At 37.7% G+C, this 19,040-nt stretch overlaps 1 protein-coding gene across 1 annotated transcript in view; it reads right to left on the bottom strand.

The window, feature by feature from the left end:
• Window positions 1-15,643: 15,643 nt before the first annotated feature.
• Window positions 15,644-19,040, bottom strand: part of LOC308185765 (transient receptor potential cation channel subfamily M member 3-like) — a gene marked incomplete at its 3' end in the record, with an annotated part of 188,020 nt that continues 184,623 nt past the window's right edge. Inside the window, exon 8 of the mRNA XM_080574311.1 lies at window positions 15,644-15,822. Coding sequence (XP_080430437.1) covers window positions 15,644-15,822 — 179 coding nt within the window. The remainder of the gene's footprint in view (window positions 15,823-19,040) is intronic.

Raw genomic sequence — 19,040 nt, 5'->3', positions numbered from 1 at the left:
ACCTTCACCAACCATCTACCTTGCAATGGCACAGAAGAACTGCATGCTGCTCTCAGCTCTTCCCAGCAATGTTGTCTTTGGAATTCTCTCCTACCATTGCCTAGGTTACATGTTCTGGTGATTGTGATACATGTAAACGGTTAATTATGCATGAGGAAGACCGACCACTTCTTGACGGATGCATGAACTGCTTGTTTGTGAAAACTTGGTGAGGTAAACCATATAAAGAATAACTTCTATTCTGAAAACTCTGACTAGAAGGGAGATTTTTACTAACACTTCCTAATCATCATTTCCCATCAAGTTTCCGTGGTATTATTCATTATATGCCATATTTTCAACTGAAGTTAAAAGGCATTGCAGAGGATGAAGTCACAGAAAACTCCAATAGTTTCAGGAAACAAAAAATCTGTAAAACATCTGAGTCAATATTTCTTCTTGGTTTTTACCCTACACAAAATGCTACAGCATGCCTTCAGTCTGGAATTTCAGGAAGCTGCAATATGAACTAAAAACAAAGCTAAGAAGGATTATATTACAAAATGGAAGGATGTCTGCTCAGTCAGTTTTTAAGAAATAAAAGTAAAAATAAAAATAAAAGACTCAGTTTAGTCCCAAGTGCTTTAAAGTGTGATTTTGCTTCTGCAAAAGTACTTTCATAGAGCTCCTAGAAATTATTGAAAGATCTTATGATATGTATGAAAGAATAAGTATGAGTAAAGGGTGACAGATAAACATTTTTTTTTTGTATTTGAAAGGAGTAGAATTTTAATCACAATATACCTGAGGATGACTGAAAACTAATGATATACATATACTATTAGCTATATTTTGACATGTAAAAGCAAATGCAGAGGAACTTACAAAAGTTGGAATAAATCATTTCAAATAAGAAAACAGATCAAAACAAACAAAAGTCACCATAATATAGAATAATATCCTTTTAGAATGTAGATCACAGTCAACAGCTTTGTGAAATACTTCAACAGGTGCCTGAAAAGCTCAATCAAAACAATGCATTGAGCTTTGTCTTTGTCCCTAAGGAATGTGTAAACATACCAGCTCCTTCTTCTTCATGCACTCCATGAGAATAATGAAGAGGTGTTGTGCCTGGGTTCGAGTGTATGTGAAAGTCTTCTGGATGGTAACTAGCAGCTGGTCCCTCAAAGACTCATTGATAAGTCTGAAATTCAAAAAGGAAAAAAAAATAGAGAAAAAGTAAATTTCTGTTACTGAGACATAAGGGAATATGGTAACTTCAGGCAAGGGTCAAAGAAATAAAAGTTAGATAATAAAGCAGGGCCGTCTGTTCTGGACTGGCTTGAAGGAAAGGAATTGAAGGAAGGAAAGAAAAGGAATTCTGAGAGCATCAGAACAAAATTGGAAAACACTGTTCTAGAAAAACATATTGATCATGCTGGGGTCCCTCATCTCCAAAGTTTTTCTTTCAGTTCACATGTACTGCATGACAGAAGGTCAGCTCTGTGCGATTTCCTAACAAAAACAGGTGCCAGACTGACAGTCTGGATTTGAGGAAGACCAACATGTGAATTGAGGACCTCTTTCTATCAATGAGTTAGCAGAATTCAACTCACAGTTCATTTTGTGAAATTGGGAACATTTCTGCTGTCAGTGTCTTTGATTTTAGCTTGAGTATCTCAACAGCTTCAACCAAATAAGGAAGGCATAAAAAACTTACTCTGATCCTGAATCCACTCAAAGAAGCCATTTTGATTTACTGATCTTCCAGAATTTTAAACCATTTTTATGTTCCTCCTAGTTACTAATGTTATTGCTTGCAAAAAATGGCTCAAGAGCAGAAAGAAAAGATATAAGATGGAATATTACTACTTGAACCACAGTCCTTTATATCAGAAAGTCTATTCCTCAAGTCTGTTTTGGGTGAAACACTGAAGTCCTCAATGTCTTACAAATTAGTGGGCTCTAATTTAGAATATTTTCCTTTTATGTACAAAAGTTCTACGCTATAGCAGTTTTCTCACTAAAAAAAAAAAAAGAAACTTTAAAATTAGCAGAGGCAAAATGTTTAAGAATCACGTCACAAGTCAATGTTGATCGCAGAGTCACAAGTCACTGTTGATCATCTGGGGCAATGAAAATCAAAGAATCTTCATGACTCACATTTTATGATAGAAGATAAACAAAGATATAGTTCTGCAGCAACCAAAAAGAATTATCAGAAGCAGCACAATATGTCAGTGTTGGCTTATGCCAACTGTTCCGGGAGAACAAAGACCAAACCTTCTTTCATTTCACGCTGTTGGTAAATGTTACCTGTACTCTGGACTGCAGGAAATTCACTATACAATTGAATTTCAAAAGGGATTTAAATATCTAGTCTTCCTGTCTACAGCAAACATGTTCTTAGAGGGGACAAATGGGAATTGTGAATGGCAATGAGACCTAGCAGCACAGGATTTTCTGTGTGGAGTTATAGGAAAAAACAACCTGAAAAAACAACTCCTGTATAGAAGAAGATATATTACAAGCAAGTGGGGACATGAAATTAGATGTCTGAGCACAGGCAAAAATATATGTTCACTTCATGTTAAAGAGAATCAACTGGGAAAGGCTGACACCCTGAAGAGTACACTTTAATTACAGTAAGTTAGGTCTCCTTAGTCTAGTGTATTTCAAGTTGCAGATTAGTAGGTCACATGCAAAATAAATTTTGAAGCCCTCTTTTTAGGGCTCTTTAAAAAATTTGGAAAGTTGTTTTTGTTAAGAATTCTGATCTTAAAGAGATAGTGGAGGTAAAAGTTATCATTCTAAGTATAAATTGTTAGACATGTTAAATGTTCCACATTTCAAACTAGGAAAGAAATAACGGATTAACCAGAAGAACAAATTTCCTGAAAACATGAAGTGGAGACTAAACAGAAATTTAAATAAAGCTCTAATTTCCATTGGAAATGATGTGAAATGTATGAAAAAAAACCCCACACATTAGGAAACATCTGAAATCAGAGACCTGAAACAGGAAAGAATTTCACAAAACATTTCTGAAGATTCAGTGATGAAAGATATCCTATTTTCTCATGGATTTTTTTTTTTTTTTTAAATATGGAACCTCAAGTTTGGAATTCTCTTGGGATAAAGTAAGGGAAATTTTCTTTCATAAACACTGAGTAAAAGCACAATCTTTTTCTTTTTCTTTTTCTTTTTCTTTTTCTTTTTCTTTTTCTTTTTCTTTTTCTTTTTCTTTTTCTTTTTCTTTTTCTTTTTCTTTTTCTTTTTCTTTTTCTTTTTCTTTTTCTTTTTCTTTTTCTTTTTCTTTTTCTTTTTCTTTTTCTTTTTCTTTTTCTTTTTTTCTTTTTCTTTTTCTTTTTCTTTTTCTTTTTCTTTTTCTTTTTCTTTTTTTTTCTTTTTCTTTTTCTTTTTCTTTTTTTTTTCTTTTTCTTTCTTTTTCTTTTTCTTTTTCTTTTTCTTTTTCTTTTTCTTTTTCTTTTTCTTTTTCTTTTTCTTTTTCTTTTTCTTTTTCTTTTTCTTTTTCTTTTTCTTTTTCTTTTTCTTTTTCTTTTTCTTTTTCTTCTTTTTCTTTTTCTTCTTTTTCTTTTTCTTTTTCTTTTTCTTTTTCTTTTTCTTTTTCTTTTTCTTTTTCTTTTTCTTTTTCTTTTTCTTTTTCTTTTTCTTTTTCTTTTTCTTTTTCTTTTTCTTTTTCTTTCTTTTTTTTCTTTTTCTTTTTCTTTTTATTCCTTTTATTCCTTTTTCTTTTTCTCTTCCTTTTATTTTCTTTTTCTATTTCTCTTTTTCTTTCTTTCTTCTCCTTCTTCTTCTTCTTCTTCTTCTTCTTCTTCTTCTTCTTCTTCTTCTTCTTCTTCTTCTTCTTTCTTCTTCTTCTTCTTCTCCTTTCTTTTTCTTTTTCTCTTATACACCTACATTTAGTTACAGGAAAAATAAATAATTCTTCTCATAAAGTTTCCTAAGAGTGTTTTTTTTTTTTTTTTTTCACTTTTCCTAAGGAATATCTAATTAATATTAGTTTTGGTGCAAAGTTGATCTTTATGATCTTACCATGAAAAAAAGGGAGAAAGATGTTTTGGATCCATTAAAAATGTTGAAGTAGCAAATTGAATAAGGTGACATTCTAGTTTTGTTCAAGATATGCTGGAAGATTAAACAGCAAAGCAGAACTTTCTTCATTGCTTTGGCTGATCCTGTAGAGATAGATGATAGCATTCTGGCATCTTCCCTCTTCATAAATAATTTTTTTTGATGTCTTGCCTAATATGTGAGGAGATAATACACACTCCCCTCAATAACATCACAGTCTTTCAGCCTCATGGCACATGATTTTGTAGTGAACACTGAGAGGATTTGAAAGATCTGGTCCATAGCCAGCTTCTTAAATTATTTAGTCACTTTTCTCCAGAGCTTTTTAGTATTTAAGTTGTACAACGTACTAGAGATTGATAATGATTATGGTATAACCCAATTTCAAAATGTAAGTTCATTATAGATTTTTTAACTTACAGTTATCAAAATGCTTTGAAATTCTCTAAATGATACACTTCCATTCAATGAACTGCACATAATCTATTTCTAACTTTTCCTTCATGAATTCTTTCTTTCTTTCTTTTTTTTTTTTTTTTTAAATTATTATTATACTTTTATTTGAGATAAAATATATCCATAAAATATCAGTGTGATGTGAAAACAATTCCCTACCATCCTTAATGGGAAGCTTAAGGGATTTTCTGTTTTAATTATGGTTTTCACTGTAGACAATCGCACCATATGTCAGAAATATGACGAGGGTCTCTGTTGACTTTTTTTTTTTTTTTTCCATTAGAATTGCAAATAAGACACAGTGGTGCAACTCCATGGGACTGAATGAATTTCTACTACCTTTGAGTCCACATATTTTACACAACATTTTAATGAGAAGAGACAGAAAATAAATGTAATTATTCCTTCATTCTATTCAAATAATGATAATTTCTCTGTGCTTCATAGAAGGAATCCTAGAAAGGATTGGAAGTGAGCTTAAAGATCATCTAATTCCCACCCCCTCCCACCCATTTTTTTTTTTTTTTTAATTGAAACCTTTACTCCTTATCCTATCACTACATCATGCCCTGGCAAAAAGTCTCTCTCCTGTATGTCCCCTTTAGGTACTGGAAGGCTGCTCTAAGGTCTCCCTAGAGCCTTCTCTTCTCCAGGCTGAACAATCCCATCCATACGCAGTACAGTACACCTGCAGTACCAGATGATCTTGAAGGTCTCTTCCAATCTTAATGATTCCATGATTCTATGTTTCTATGATTCTATAACTCCAGGTGAGGTTTCATTAGAGCCGAGTAGAGGGGAAGAATCACCTCTCTTGACCTGCGTACCATGCTGGTTTTGATACAGGTCAGATATGTTTGGCTTTCTGAGCTGCAAATACACATTGCTGGCTCATGTTGAGCTTATCATCAACAAGCAGCATGACGTCCTTCTCATCAGGGCTGTTCTCAATCCATTCTCTGCTCAGACTGTATCTGTACTTGGAATTGCTCTGACCCTGATGCAGGACCTTGCACTTGGCGTTGTTGAACCTAATGAGGTTTGCACAGGCCCGTATTTCAAGCCTGTCAAGGTCTCTCTGGATGGCATCCCTTCCCTCCAGCATGTCAACAGCACCACACAGCTTGGTGTTGGAAAACTTGCTGAGGGTGCACTAGATCCCACCTTCCATGTCATTGACAAAGGTGTTAAATAGTGCCAGTCCCAATACCAATCTCTGAGATATACCACTCGTTACTGAACGCCACCTGGACATTGAGTGGTTGACTGCAGCTCTTTTAGTGAGACCATCCAGCCAATTCCTTACCCACCAACTGGTCCATCCATCAAATCCATGTCTCTTCAATTTAGAGACAAGGGTGTCATGGGATACAGTGTCAAATGCTTTGCACAGGTCTAGATAGATGATGGCAGTTGCTCTTCCCCTTTTCAATAATGCTGTAACCCTATCGTAGAAGGCCACCAGATTTGTCAGGCATGACTTGGCCTCAGTGAAGTTGTGTTGGCTGTCACCAATCACCTCCTTATTATGTATGTGCCTTATAGCATTGTTTCCAGGAGGATCTGCTCAAAGATCTTGCTGGGCACAGAGGTGAAACTGACTGGCCTGTAGCTCCCTGAGTCCTCCTTTTTTCTCTTTTTAAAAATGGGGGTTATGTTTCCCCTCTTCCCATCAGTGGGAACTTCACTGGACTGCCACGAGCTCTCAAATATGATGGACAGTGGCTTAACAACTACATCTGCCAGTTCCCTCATGTCCTGCAGGTGTATTTCATCAAGTCCCATGGACTCACACACCTTTATGATCCTTAGATAGTCTTGAACATGATCTCCTACAGTGGGTTGTTCATCATTCTCCCAGTCACTACCTTTGCTTGCTGGAGCTTGCACTATGTGCCTGGAGATCTTGCTGGTGAAGACTGAGGCAAAAAACTCGAGTACCTCAGGCTTCTCCATATCCTGGGTGGCCTGGTCTCCTGTTTCCTTCAGAAGAGGGCCCACAATTTCCCTAGTCTTCTTTTTATCATTGATGCACCTTTCTTGTGGATCTTAATGCCCCTGGCCAAATTTAATTCTAAACAGGCTTTAGGTTTCTTAACCTGATCCCTGGCTGTTCGGACAATTTCTCTGTATTCCTCCCAGGCTACCCGACCTTCCTTCCACCCTCTGTAGGCCTCCTTTTTCTGTTCAAGTTTGGCCAGGAACTTCTTGTTTATCTGTGCAGGCCTCCTGGTGTTTTTGCCCAACTTCCTCTTTGTTGGGAGGTGTCATTCCTGAGTTTGGAGGAGGTGATCCTTGAATATTAGCCAGCTTCCTTGGGCCCCTTTTCCCGCCAGGACTTTGTCCCATGGTACTCTACCAAGCAGGTCCCTGAAGTCTGCTCTCCCAAAGACAAGGGTAGTGAGATTGCTGTGTTCCCTCCTTGATGCCCTCTGAATGCAAAACTCCACCATTTCATGGTCACTGCAGACAAGGCTGCCTCTGAGTTTCCCCTTCCCCACCAGTCCCTCCTTGCTGATGAGAATGAGGTCCAGCATTGCACCTCTCCTCATTGGCTCCTCTGTCACTTAGAGAAGGAAGTGTATCAATGCATTCCAGGAGCCATCCCACCACAACTCAATAAAGCTGATGAGATCATTGCCCTGCAGGCATGAATACATCTCTAACTTCTCAAGTCTATTCCCCATGCTACGTGTGTTAGCATAAGGACAATTGATATGGGCTCCTGATGAAGCTGACTCACTGGTTGCAGTGGCTGGAGTTTCATTGTCCTACTCTTCCGGTGCTCTCCTATTGACCCATGACACTTCTCCAGGCTCTGGGCACCTGTTGACCCATGACACCTCTCCAGGCTCTGGGCACCTGTCACTGACACTGGCGTCAAACTGGGAGGAGCAGGATGGATTGAGGTTCTCTTCCTCTGGCAACTCTAGTTTCATGAGAGTTGCCAAGCTGGTGCCCCTCTTCACCGGCTTGGCAAGCCTGTGACTGAAGATACTCTTCCCTTTCTCTGACAGATGGACCCCATCAGCCCATAGCAGAACAGGTTTCTCAAAGTGAGTCCCATAGTCTAAGTAGCCAAACCCCTGTCTGTGGCACCAGTCCTGTAACCATCTGTTGATTTGCCAGACTTGACTTGCCCTTTCAATCCCCTTCCCTTTGACAGGGACTGATAAAAAAAAACAAACCAAACCAAACAAAAAAAACAAATTGGATTCCTGAGTCCCTTACTGCTGCTCCCAGGGATCAGTATTACTTGCAGCTCTTCACTGGTGGTTGTTCTTCTACACTATTTTTCCCTGATTATGTTTATTGAATGGCTGTCCCTTGGTGAAAGAGGTGGTTGCGCTTTAACATAGAAATGAGCTGCTTCTATCCAGCTTTTGGTCTGCAGAGTGCTTTGGTGCAAGAGAACAGTAATGATATAAAGGTATACAATGTGAAAGCAATCTTGCAATCTTGCATAAGATGCAAAAGAAACACCACAGGGGTCAGAGAAGAGCCAAACTGCACGCACATTATCATCCTTTTTGCTCAAAGCAAAATATCCCAATATTTTCCCTATTAGAAACAAAGATACTTAAGTCTCATACATAGCCTAAAAGCTCTGCCACAGTGGATGCAGAGACAAATCAATCCAAAGGCAATCTTTAACAATTCTCATGTGAGGCTGCTCAGTTAAAGAAGAAAGAATGTTTTATATGTTTCCTTATGAACGTTAGGCAAGAAATACGTTTTTATGGCATTGAACTGAATTCCTTAAGGGTTTCATACTTGCAGGAGTAGATCTGATGGAGTAGTTAATACACTATAAACTCAGCTGGGAGACTGTAGTTGAATATTGCAAGTCCGTTTCCATTAAGTAAGGAAATATTTGCCTAAGAAGTGACATAGTTTTAACTTAGTATTTCATTTTTCTCTTAAATTCAACATTTAATTAAAAAATTCTCTGAGGATTAAAAACTACTATTGAATGATTCTATAAATAGTTGCACTTTGCAGTTGTACTTCCAGTTTGTGCAAGAAAGTGAAATGAGAAGACATCCTTGATAATACAGTCAAACATATTTTGGCCTTATGTGGAGAAGAGTTATTAACTACTACAATATTCACTTCAATAGTTTGGGGACTACATAGAGGATAACTTTGGGTGCTTATGATTAATCCTATTTTTTCACCTCTCAAAGCACTTCAACACATTTGCAGCTTTTGAGAAAACGAGAAATTAAGTGTTTCAGAGACTTAGATATTTAAATCAGGGAAAATAGCAATAAGCAGCTAAAAAAATCTTCAAAGTCAGAACACAGGGAAGCCTATATTTCAGCCTGCTTCTCATTTAGGTTATCTCCAGTACATAGCTTGTTTGTCATTAAGATGTCAAAGCTATTAGGAGCTCAGTGGGTTTACAACTAAGACTTATTTGTTTGTAGTGAAATGTAGCCACCTTGTACATTCTTAAATGTTGCATTCAACATTTTTCAGACTGAAGCGATATGTAGTCCTTGAAACTATAGCTATGGTAAGCTTTAAAAAAAACAAAAAACCAAAACCAAACAAAACAGAAAAACAAACAGTAACACTGCATTAATACTGTATATCTGATATTCATAATGCTCAAGCCTCAGCTCTGTGGAAACTGTCTATCTGCGTTGCCTTTCCCCTGAAATTTCAATGGACTTTTTGAGACGTGGTAATGAGGCCTCAAAACTAATTTACACCCAAAGACACCTTTACTTTATGGTGTGCATCACAGTTCTTTCTGACCTGTTGTTAGCACATCATGCCATTGTAGAAACACCTCCTGCAAGGCAGGATGTACACAGCATTCTGTGCTCACAGTCTTGTTCCACTGCAGTACAATAAAGTCTGCTTGTAGTTAGAATTTGCACTGAAAGTCAGACTTAGGTTAGTGACATGTCCAATTTTTCATGAGGTAAGACTATCACTAGGCTTTAAAACAAGGCAGATCCACCTTCCTACCTTTTGTCTGCTCAAGGATGTGCAAATATTGACATTGCAAAAGGTTATTGCAACATGATTTATATATATATATTATATATATATATATAATCTGTTTCTGCTATGTGAAATCAATTAGAAATGATAAACAATGAGGATAGAAGGCAGGCACACCACAATTTTTTGAAGCCCAATACAAAAGGACCTTTGGGGCAGATGAGCAATTGCCCAACATGTAAGGACCTCTCTGAGATGATGGATTGGTGCCACACTAATTAAAACTCAAGAAAACAGAACAATATTTTGTCCTCCTTCACCTCCAGACATAGTTCTGTGACCCCTGGAAACAAGCTTTCAAATAAACTTGAAAACTTACAGCTATGCTAAGTACACACATACACACATTCTTATTCTACTCATAGAGATTGAATCCATTCCTTGTCTTCAGTGAGTGGGATTTTAAAATACCGGAGAAAAAGAAGTGTGATAATACCAGCATTCAAGTGCTGAGTCTGTTTTTCCCATGAATTAGGTGTTTTTTGAAAGATTTAGATCAGACACCCAGTGGAAAGCAGTGAGAAGATATGTTTTGTCTTGAAGAAGTCCATAATTAATTAAAATAGACTTTTGACTTTATAGTTTGATTGCAGGGCGGACTGCACAATTAAATTTTGGTCACACTTTGGATATTCTACATTGATTTAGTGTCTAACAGACACAGTTCTGTGTAACCTACTTAGATTCCATCTGAAAGAAAAAGCTATTAGTAATACACAATTAATGTCCCAATTATTCAGTATTCTCCTCATATTGCTAATCATTATTCAAAACTAGGTTAATGTAATCAGAGGGGAGGGAGTACCCAATTTACATATGAACTGCAGTATATTTGGGTAAAATTTTTAAGCATATATATATAATATTGGTGTTTCACTTTGAGTATTCTTAAGAATGTAATTGCATGTTAGACTGATTTTTCAGACATGAGGCAATCACGTAGAAATTGTCACTAGACAGCTTTACAGATTTCTTAGTTTCCTGTGGTTTATTTAGTGCAGGGTGAACAGAAACAAACACTACCACAGAAAGAAGACTTATTGTAAAAAAACCACTTTCATGAAGAAAGAATTGAGCATCTCAGTTGCTCAGCTGAGCAATTCTCTAGCAACTAGTGTTTCATTCACCTGCTTTTCTTAAAAGTAAGAGTTTGTGATGATGACATAAATTGCATTCATTCTGTTCTTGCTATATTATTTGTCATGATATCAGAATGCAAACAAGATAGATGGAAACTGTATAGGTACATAGCATACGAAGGAATAAGAGATGTTTGAATAGGGTTATGGTAAATATATTAACAATTAGACTACTGAGAACAGAGAACTTTTCACAGTTTACGAGGAAACCTGACACAGTCAAATCTATCTCAGATGCAGCACTGGATTATGTGAACCTGAATATAAATCTGATTCTAGTATTTGTGGAAAACTATCTCACTCTCATTAGGAGCTCTAAGATGAAGAAGTTCATGATGACATTTATTTTTAAACAATACAGTACTGTTTGGTCTAGAGTTCAGTGTTTATTTATTCATGTTTTATTATTTGCATAACTACTGTGGGTGTGAATACATACCTTTAAATATTCTAAAGTACCCCTTCCCACTAAATCCTGATCAGATTACTGCAGCTAATCAGAGAAAAAGTATGAAATAATTCTTAGTAATTAGAATCTGAGGGGGCCTTGATGCCCCTTTCATGCTTTGATCTAAAATTCTAAATGATCTAAATCATCCTTTATTTGCTCTTTCTTACTGTAAAAAGCAATCTCTGTGTTCTGCTTTGGGGACTTCTGGGTACAAGGTTCATGCTCTTAGGTGACTGCCTGGAAACCCTCTGAGGGTGTCTACTGTTATCAGGTAAAGACCAGGTAGTGGGATCTACAAGGGTGTGGGCCTGAGGAAGCTCTAGAAGCTTCTAACCAGTGTGATCAGCTGCCTTTGACCCAAGGTGCCTGAAGCTTTTGTTGCAGCTACCTCCTATTTAGGGAGGGTCTAACACCCTTTTGGCTAGTGCCCTGCAGAAGCCTATATTACAGCAAGGACAAAAGCACAGATCCAAGAATACTACCAACAGACGCAGCAGTGTGTACAGCAGGATGCAAATAAGGGACCTTAGCTGAATTTGTACCAGCACAGTCTCTGGTATGGTGGTGACAAACCACAGGGCAGCTTCCCCAGCAGGTGTTGAAGCAACTGTCCCTGTTAAGGTAGAGGCTTTGATGCAGATAGAGCTTAAGACAGTTGTTGCAGCCTTCTTCATATTGGTGATATGGTTTTGGGTTCTAGGACCGTAGGACCCTGTTTGCAGGTCAATGTCTACCTGGGGAAGATGGCTTAAAGGTAACTTGCCAAAGTGGCTGACCTGTTAATGAGGGCTTTAAAGTACAAATGATGGGAGCAGAAGAGAGTAACCTGCAGGCAGGTGAGGCAGTGATGGATGACATTGATGGACAAAGGGCCTGGAGTCATTTGACCGGAAAGGATCATAAAGTTAGCAAAACAATGTTTAAACAGGGTCATCTCTAGCAGTTCTATTTAAGCAATGAAGTTCCTTCAGGGCACCAATGAAGAAATCCCCAAAGTATTTATTGGGAAATCAGCATGCTAGGATGCCTCTCTGAAGTGCCTGTACACTAATGCATGTTGCACATGAAATAAACACAATGAGCTAGATCTGTGTGCAGTTGCAAGCCTATGATGTTGGGATCACGGAGAAGTGATAGGATGGCTCCCATGACTGGAATGCTGCAGTGAGGGGATACAATCTCTTTAGGGAAGACAGGCTGGGAAGATGAGCAGGTGAATTTGCCATTTCTGTGAGAGAGCAGCTGGAACACATAGAACTTTACCTGGAAGTGGATGATGAGCCAGATGAGAGCTAATGTGTAAGGACTGAAGAGAACACAGGTAAGGGTGGCATTGTAGTAGGTATCCACTACAGGCTGTGTGACCTGGAAAAACAAGCAGATGAGGCCGTCTACAGACGACTAGGAGCAGACTCACATTTGCAGACCCTGGACCTCATGGAGATCTTCAACCACCCTGATATCTGCTGGGGGGACGACACAGAAGGGCATAAGTAATCCAGGGGGTTCCTGGAGAGAATTGACAACAAATTTCTGAGAGCAGAACCAATGAGAACAGGTGCTCTGACAGACCTCATGCTCACCAGCAAGGTGGTACTCATTGAGAAGGTGAAGGCCAAAGGCAGCCTTAGCTCTAGTGACTACGACATGGTGAAATTCAGGACTCTGAGAAGACAGAGCAAGGCAAAAACAAGATCAAAACCCTGACTTAAGGCTAGCTGATTCTCTTCAGTAATCTGCCTAAATGAGTCCCACAGGATAAAGCCTGGAGGGAAGAGAAAGCTGGTTAATACTCAAAGATCATCTCCTCCAAGCTCAAGAGTGGTCCATCTTATGATCAGGATGTCAGGGAAAGATGCTAGGAGACCTGCATGGATAACAAGGATCTACTCGAAAAATTCAAACATGAAAAGAAGTATAAAGAAGGTAGAAGTAGACAGAAATGCAGAAACACTCCCAAAGTGTACATAGATGCAGTTAGCAAAGCCAAAGCCCAGCTGAAATTGAATGTGGCAAGGGGTGTCAAAGTCAACAAGAAGGGTTCTGCAACTACCCTGCTGACAGAAAGAAGTCTAGAAAAATGTGGGCTCATTGTTGAATTGGTAGGGGGGCCCTGGTGACACAGGATCTGGAAAAGTCTGAGGTACTGTTTGTCTTCTCTGCTTCAATTTTTATTAGCAAAACTAGTCTTGAAGAATCCCAGGGACAACAGGCCAGTGGGTAAAAACCTGGATCAAGGAAGATATATTCTTGGTGGGATACTTAAGCAAATTGAGTAAGTCCACGGACACTAATGGAGTGTACCCATGAGTACTGTAGGAGTTGGCTGATGTCATTATGAGGACACTCTTAATAATCTCTGGATGATTATGGTGACTAAGAAAAGTGCCTGAGTGCTGGAGGAAGGCAAATGTCACTCCTATCTCCAAACAATACAAGAAGAAGGACCCAGGGACCTATAGCCCTGTCAGCCTCACTTCAGCCCCTGAGGAGGTTATAGAGCAGCTCATCTTGGAAACAATTTCCAGGCACATGAAGGACAAGAAAGTCCTCAGGAATAGTCATCATGGATTCAGTAAGGGGAAGTCATGTTTGATCAACTTGATAAGCTTCTACAGATAAATGAACAGCCTGATGAATGAGAGAAAGAAGATGATATTGTCTACCTAGATTTCAGCAACACCTTTGAAGCTGTTTCCCTGAAGGTTCTCATGGACCAGTTGAAGTATGGACTGGGTAATCATTCAGTGAGGCGGATTGAAAACTGAATGGCCAGGCTCAGTGGGTATGAACAGTGTCTCAAAGTCCATCGAGAGTCCAGTAACTAGTGGTGTACCCCAGGGGTCAGTACTGGGTCTGGTCCTGTTTAATGTCTTAATTAATGATCTGGATGATGAGGCTCAGCAAGTTCGCTTATGACACAATACTGAGAGAAGTAGCTGATATGCCATGCAGTTGTGCTGCCATCCTGAGGGACCTGGACGGGCTGGAGAAATTGGCTGATAGGAACCCCTCTCTGCAAGAGTAAGTGAAAGGTCCTGTAGATGGAGAGAAACAGCCCCAGGTACATGTTAAGGGTCCCCCAGCTGGAAAGCAGTCCGGCAGAAAATGTTCTGGGAGTTCTGGTTGTCACCAAGCTGATCATGAGCCAGAAATGTGTCTTTGCAGCAAATAAGATCAATGCTATTCCCAGCTGCATTAGGAAGAATACTTCCAGCATGTCAAGGGAAGTGATCCTTCCCTCTACTCCGCACTGGTGAGACCACACCCAGAGTACTGTGTCCATCTCTGGGCTCCCCAGAACAGATAAGATATGGATGTACTAGAGAGAGTCCAGGAAAGGACCACGAAGAGGATGAAGGGACTGGAGTATCTCTCCTATGAGAAAAGGCTAAGAGAGCTGGGACTGCTTAGCCTAGAGAAGAGAAGGCAGCTTGAGGGGGATCTAATGAATGTATATAAATATGTGAAAAGAGGGTGCAAAGAATATGGAGCTAGGCTCTTTCAAATGGTACCCAGTGACAGGAGAAGAGGCAATGGACATAAATACTGGAGGCTCCACCTGAATATCACAGAAAAGCTTTGAGGGTGGTGGAACACTGACACATATTGCTCAGACAATTGTGGAGCCATCATCCTTGGAGATGCTCTAAGGCTGTCTGGACATGGTCATTGGCAGCATGCTGTAGCCAACTGCCTGAGCAGGGCAGTTGGACCAGATGACCTCCAAAGATTGCTTCCAACCTCAATCATTCCATGATTCTATGGTTGCATACATATTTTTGTGGTAGAGGGAAAAAAACCACACACAACCAACCAACCAAACAAAAAACATGGTTTAGGCATGCAGTATTAACATGTACTTTAGAAATTGGAAAGAATACTTACAGCCTGATTCAACAAAAACACACTTGAATTTTCTATAATATAAGCTAAATATTAACCTTGCTGCACCTTGAGTCTGCAAAGAAAGGTGGGACAGCACAAATGCAGATCAGTGCACAAGCAGTTGTGTAAATATAGGCAGGTGTGCAGAGTCATGCCCAAAGTGCAAGGCAAATACAACCGAGATTGTGAACATTTGGGATTCATGTGATGGTTTATGTAGGAATGAAACCAGAGGATGGCAGTACACTGTTACAATGACATAACTTGTCTGAGACAGTTTTGAATACAATGAAAATAATTTTGCATATCTTTTGAGTGAATCCCTTGAGTTGTGACTTCAAGGACCATGTGCTTTACCTGTCCACATGCTGCATTTCACAGCACTATAATATTCTAACTACATGATAGAGTCTCTAAATCTCTGATTGTTTTATTCTGTAGATTTTCCTTAGTGGTACTTTAGCTTTTTTTGGACTGGGTACATTCAATACTTTACTCACGTCAATGACAGAAAAAGCCATGTGAGGACCGGATTAGTTTCAGAACTATATTTCTAATAGTTTTTTTGGCTCTATGTTATCACCAAATCGGTAGAAAATAGCTCTCATGAGGAAATGACTCACCCTCCTTCTTCAGAATATTTGTGACCAAAGGCAAGGATGTCAGATGCCCGACCGCTGCCATCACATATCACAACAGGAACAGGAGGTGTGTCTCGCAGGTACTCCAGAACGATAGAGATAACATTGGGACCTCCTTCCACAATGAGGGCCACCACTGGAACCCCCTGACCAATTCCTGGAGTAAAAGAAAGAAAGAAAAAAAACCAACCAACCAAACAAAAGAAACAACAAGAAGAACCAATAAAAACAACAACAAACAACAACAACAACAAACAAAGCCAGCAAAGCAAACAAAACGTAACAGAAGACAGAAAAAAAAATCAAACTTAAATTAGATTGCGACTCTACAGTGTCATGTTAGAGAAAAAGAGAAAATGCCATTCATAAAATCATAGCTTTTAAGGACAGGAGAGACCAGTGTAGTCACCTGGTCAGTTTCATCACATAAATAAATAAAAAAAGAAAAAAAAGAAAAAAAAAGAAAAGGATTTTATAGATTTATTTTCTGTTTTAAGTGCCATATTCATGGCTGAAAGAGACCACAATTTTATTTACTTATTTATTTTTTAAAAGATCATATCTTGTTTTGAAAGAATAGAGAAGCTACCGCAACTATTTCTAACATGTTCTGATTCAGAACAGAGCAGTTTTCTTGTAATCTAGATTTTGCATGGTGTCATTTTTCAATCATTGGTTCTTCCAGTAGCTTTGCTTGGAGCTTCAAAATCATCTCTACCATGGTATTTTTGTTTCCTTACTGCATATTTTAAGGGTGCAGCTGGATGGTCCTATAACCTTCTCCTTGACAAAATGATAATACATGTTACAAGCCAATGCAACACTTGTTTTCTAATTCTAGTTGGTCTCACAGTCGTTCTCCAAAATCACTTCAAATTTTCCGGCATATTACTTGTGCTGCAGACCCCACACTGAACAGTGCTACTGAGAGAGCTGAACTTGTGCTGAACCAGAGGAGCAAAATTTTATTTTTATTTTTTTGTTCCCCCCAAATTTGTTATATAGTTAGATGGGAGAGCTCTACAAAATTGATAGTACAGACTTTGACATGAAAGCCTTGTGAATTTAGAGAAAAACAGTTTGATACCAGGCTTGTGTTTATATGACTGAGAAAACTTTTATGCTTGTCACTTCTTGACCAGCTGAGACAGGGGAATCCAAAGGACTCAATCAGGAGAACAAGTTGACTGTTTTCTATTAACTTTTCTTGAAAACACAAAGGCTCAAAGTCTTTTTTTTTTTTTAAATTTAAATTTAAATTTAAATTTTAGGCTAGATTTTCTTAAGTAAAACTATATGTATATACTATATGTATCATGCACAGAAATGTGATGCTTCATTGAAAAATAGAAAGATTCACCCAACCTGTTAATAGTTAGGTTGGGAAATGTTGCAAGAAGCCAAGCAACCATGGGTCTGACTGTCTGCAGTTTCCATTTAGAGAGAGTTCTAGTTCGTAAGAACAAAGATAAGACTATGGGAGTGGAACACTAAGTCTCGTTAGACCCTGTGGAAACATTAACAAATCAAGCCTTTTTTTTAGCCACCAAATTTTTTCAGGATTTGAGTCACTGTCAAAAGACGAAGTGAAATGTTCTTTAAAATAGAAACCAAACAATTCTCATACAAAAGTGCAAAATATTGTAAGCACATTCTGAAACACTTTACAAACTGATACTGTTCCCTGGAGAGATTATCGGTGACTTCATTATGGCTGTATCTACTGTCTGCTTGTTCTTTTTTTTTTTTCTTTTTTTCTTTTTATTTTTTTTATAAGTTAAGTGGTGTGTTTTTACAGTATGAAAACTGTAATCAGAGTTATAAAATCCCAGCTAATAAAAGAGAAGTAAAAGGGTAGAACATAACAAGGCATTTAGCAGAGTGATTACCACAGAACTCACTGTTATTATTTTATTTTTTTTTATTTTTATCAATATTAGGACTTGCCATGATTGCTGCTCTACCTAATCATTTATAGGTTGTTGAATTATTTTCAAAGGCATTAGTGAAGAAGCAGCTTATAAGAGTGGAATTAAATGAGAAATGGAAATTAGAAATGTTGATTAAAAGGAGTAAATTATAAGCGTGAGGGGTTAGACTAACCTTGTGTACTTCCTTTAACTTTGAAGTATTTAAGTTAAGGATGATTTTAGATGGGCAAATTTGGGTTACTTATTTATTTGACTTACTCATAAATTTTTATCATTTATAAAATCACACCTCTTAAGAGAGCATTCTAAATATTAAAAATAATAAAAAATCCTAAGAATCTTACAGATATTATGATTTTATTCCACATCATATCAATACAATTAATATAATACATCTGTTTGCACTGGAGTTTTCATCAGAGAACCTCAATTCACAAATCTGCCTAGGTTTTCCTTTGCCACTAGATGATAAAAGAAATGCTGTTTATATTTATATCTAGTGCAAGAAAACTTTGTAGTATGGCAATTGCTAACAGATGATGAGTGAAAATTAAATTAACTGACTTAAATACTTTTATTTAAGAAATATCCCAGTGTAATCACATAGTGGCTGATGAGACACTCTTCAGTTAAGATTTTAATGTAAGATAAGGAGTTGTTTTATTTCTGGTCGTCTGGCTAGAATGTCAAAGTCACCAAATTTTATGAATTTTCTATCAATACTTACGAAACTTTTCTTTATATACATTATATCATATAGCTGATGCTTTTAGTATTTTTTCTTCTGTTGATTATAATAATTATTATTTTTTAAGATACACATTTGTGGTACTAGAATAAATATCTCCCTTCACTGTTCTTGGTTCATCCCTCCTTTCTCTAAAGACTGATCTACTGTGAGATCTGTCTAGTATGCACAGAATTCACTGAAATTTTACATCAACATTCTCTTCAGAAGTGTAGTATTTTCCTTTGGAATATAACTAGAACGACCCATTTTATTTCATTACGGATAAATAAAAAAAAGTTTTTTTTTTTTTAGAAGCCTAACTCTAACAAAGGTTGCATTTTGTAAAGTATTTGCTATTATGTCTCTCTCTCTATATATATATAAACAAACTGAATAAAAATGGAAAAAATGTGAAAGTATATAATTTACTAAGGAGTAGCATTGTATGAGAAAGTCTAGCACCAACAGTTTCATAAAGAATTTGCACTCATCCTCTCATCATTATTAATGACTTTAGAACAGGAGGTAGAAGTGATTTGGCAGCCTCTGATAAGGTAAAATTAAGAAGTAATCTTTGTAAAGAAGGTGGCTGAATGACATAATGGATTGAGTGATAGAAATGTAGGAAGTTCATAGTGCAAGATGCAAAGTACCTATTATCTGGGGATTAATAAAATCTACTGTAAACTGGGAAGTCATTAGGAGGGAATACTG

The sequence above is a fragment of the Anser brachyrhynchus genome, assembly GCF_964034855.1.
Source record: "Anser brachyrhynchus genome assembly, chromosome: Z".
Lineage (NCBI taxonomy): Eukaryota > Metazoa > Chordata > Aves > Anseriformes > Anatidae > Anser > Anser brachyrhynchus.
Note: the sequence above shows the minus strand (reverse complement) of the source record. Positions and strands in the feature narration are given on the sequence as shown.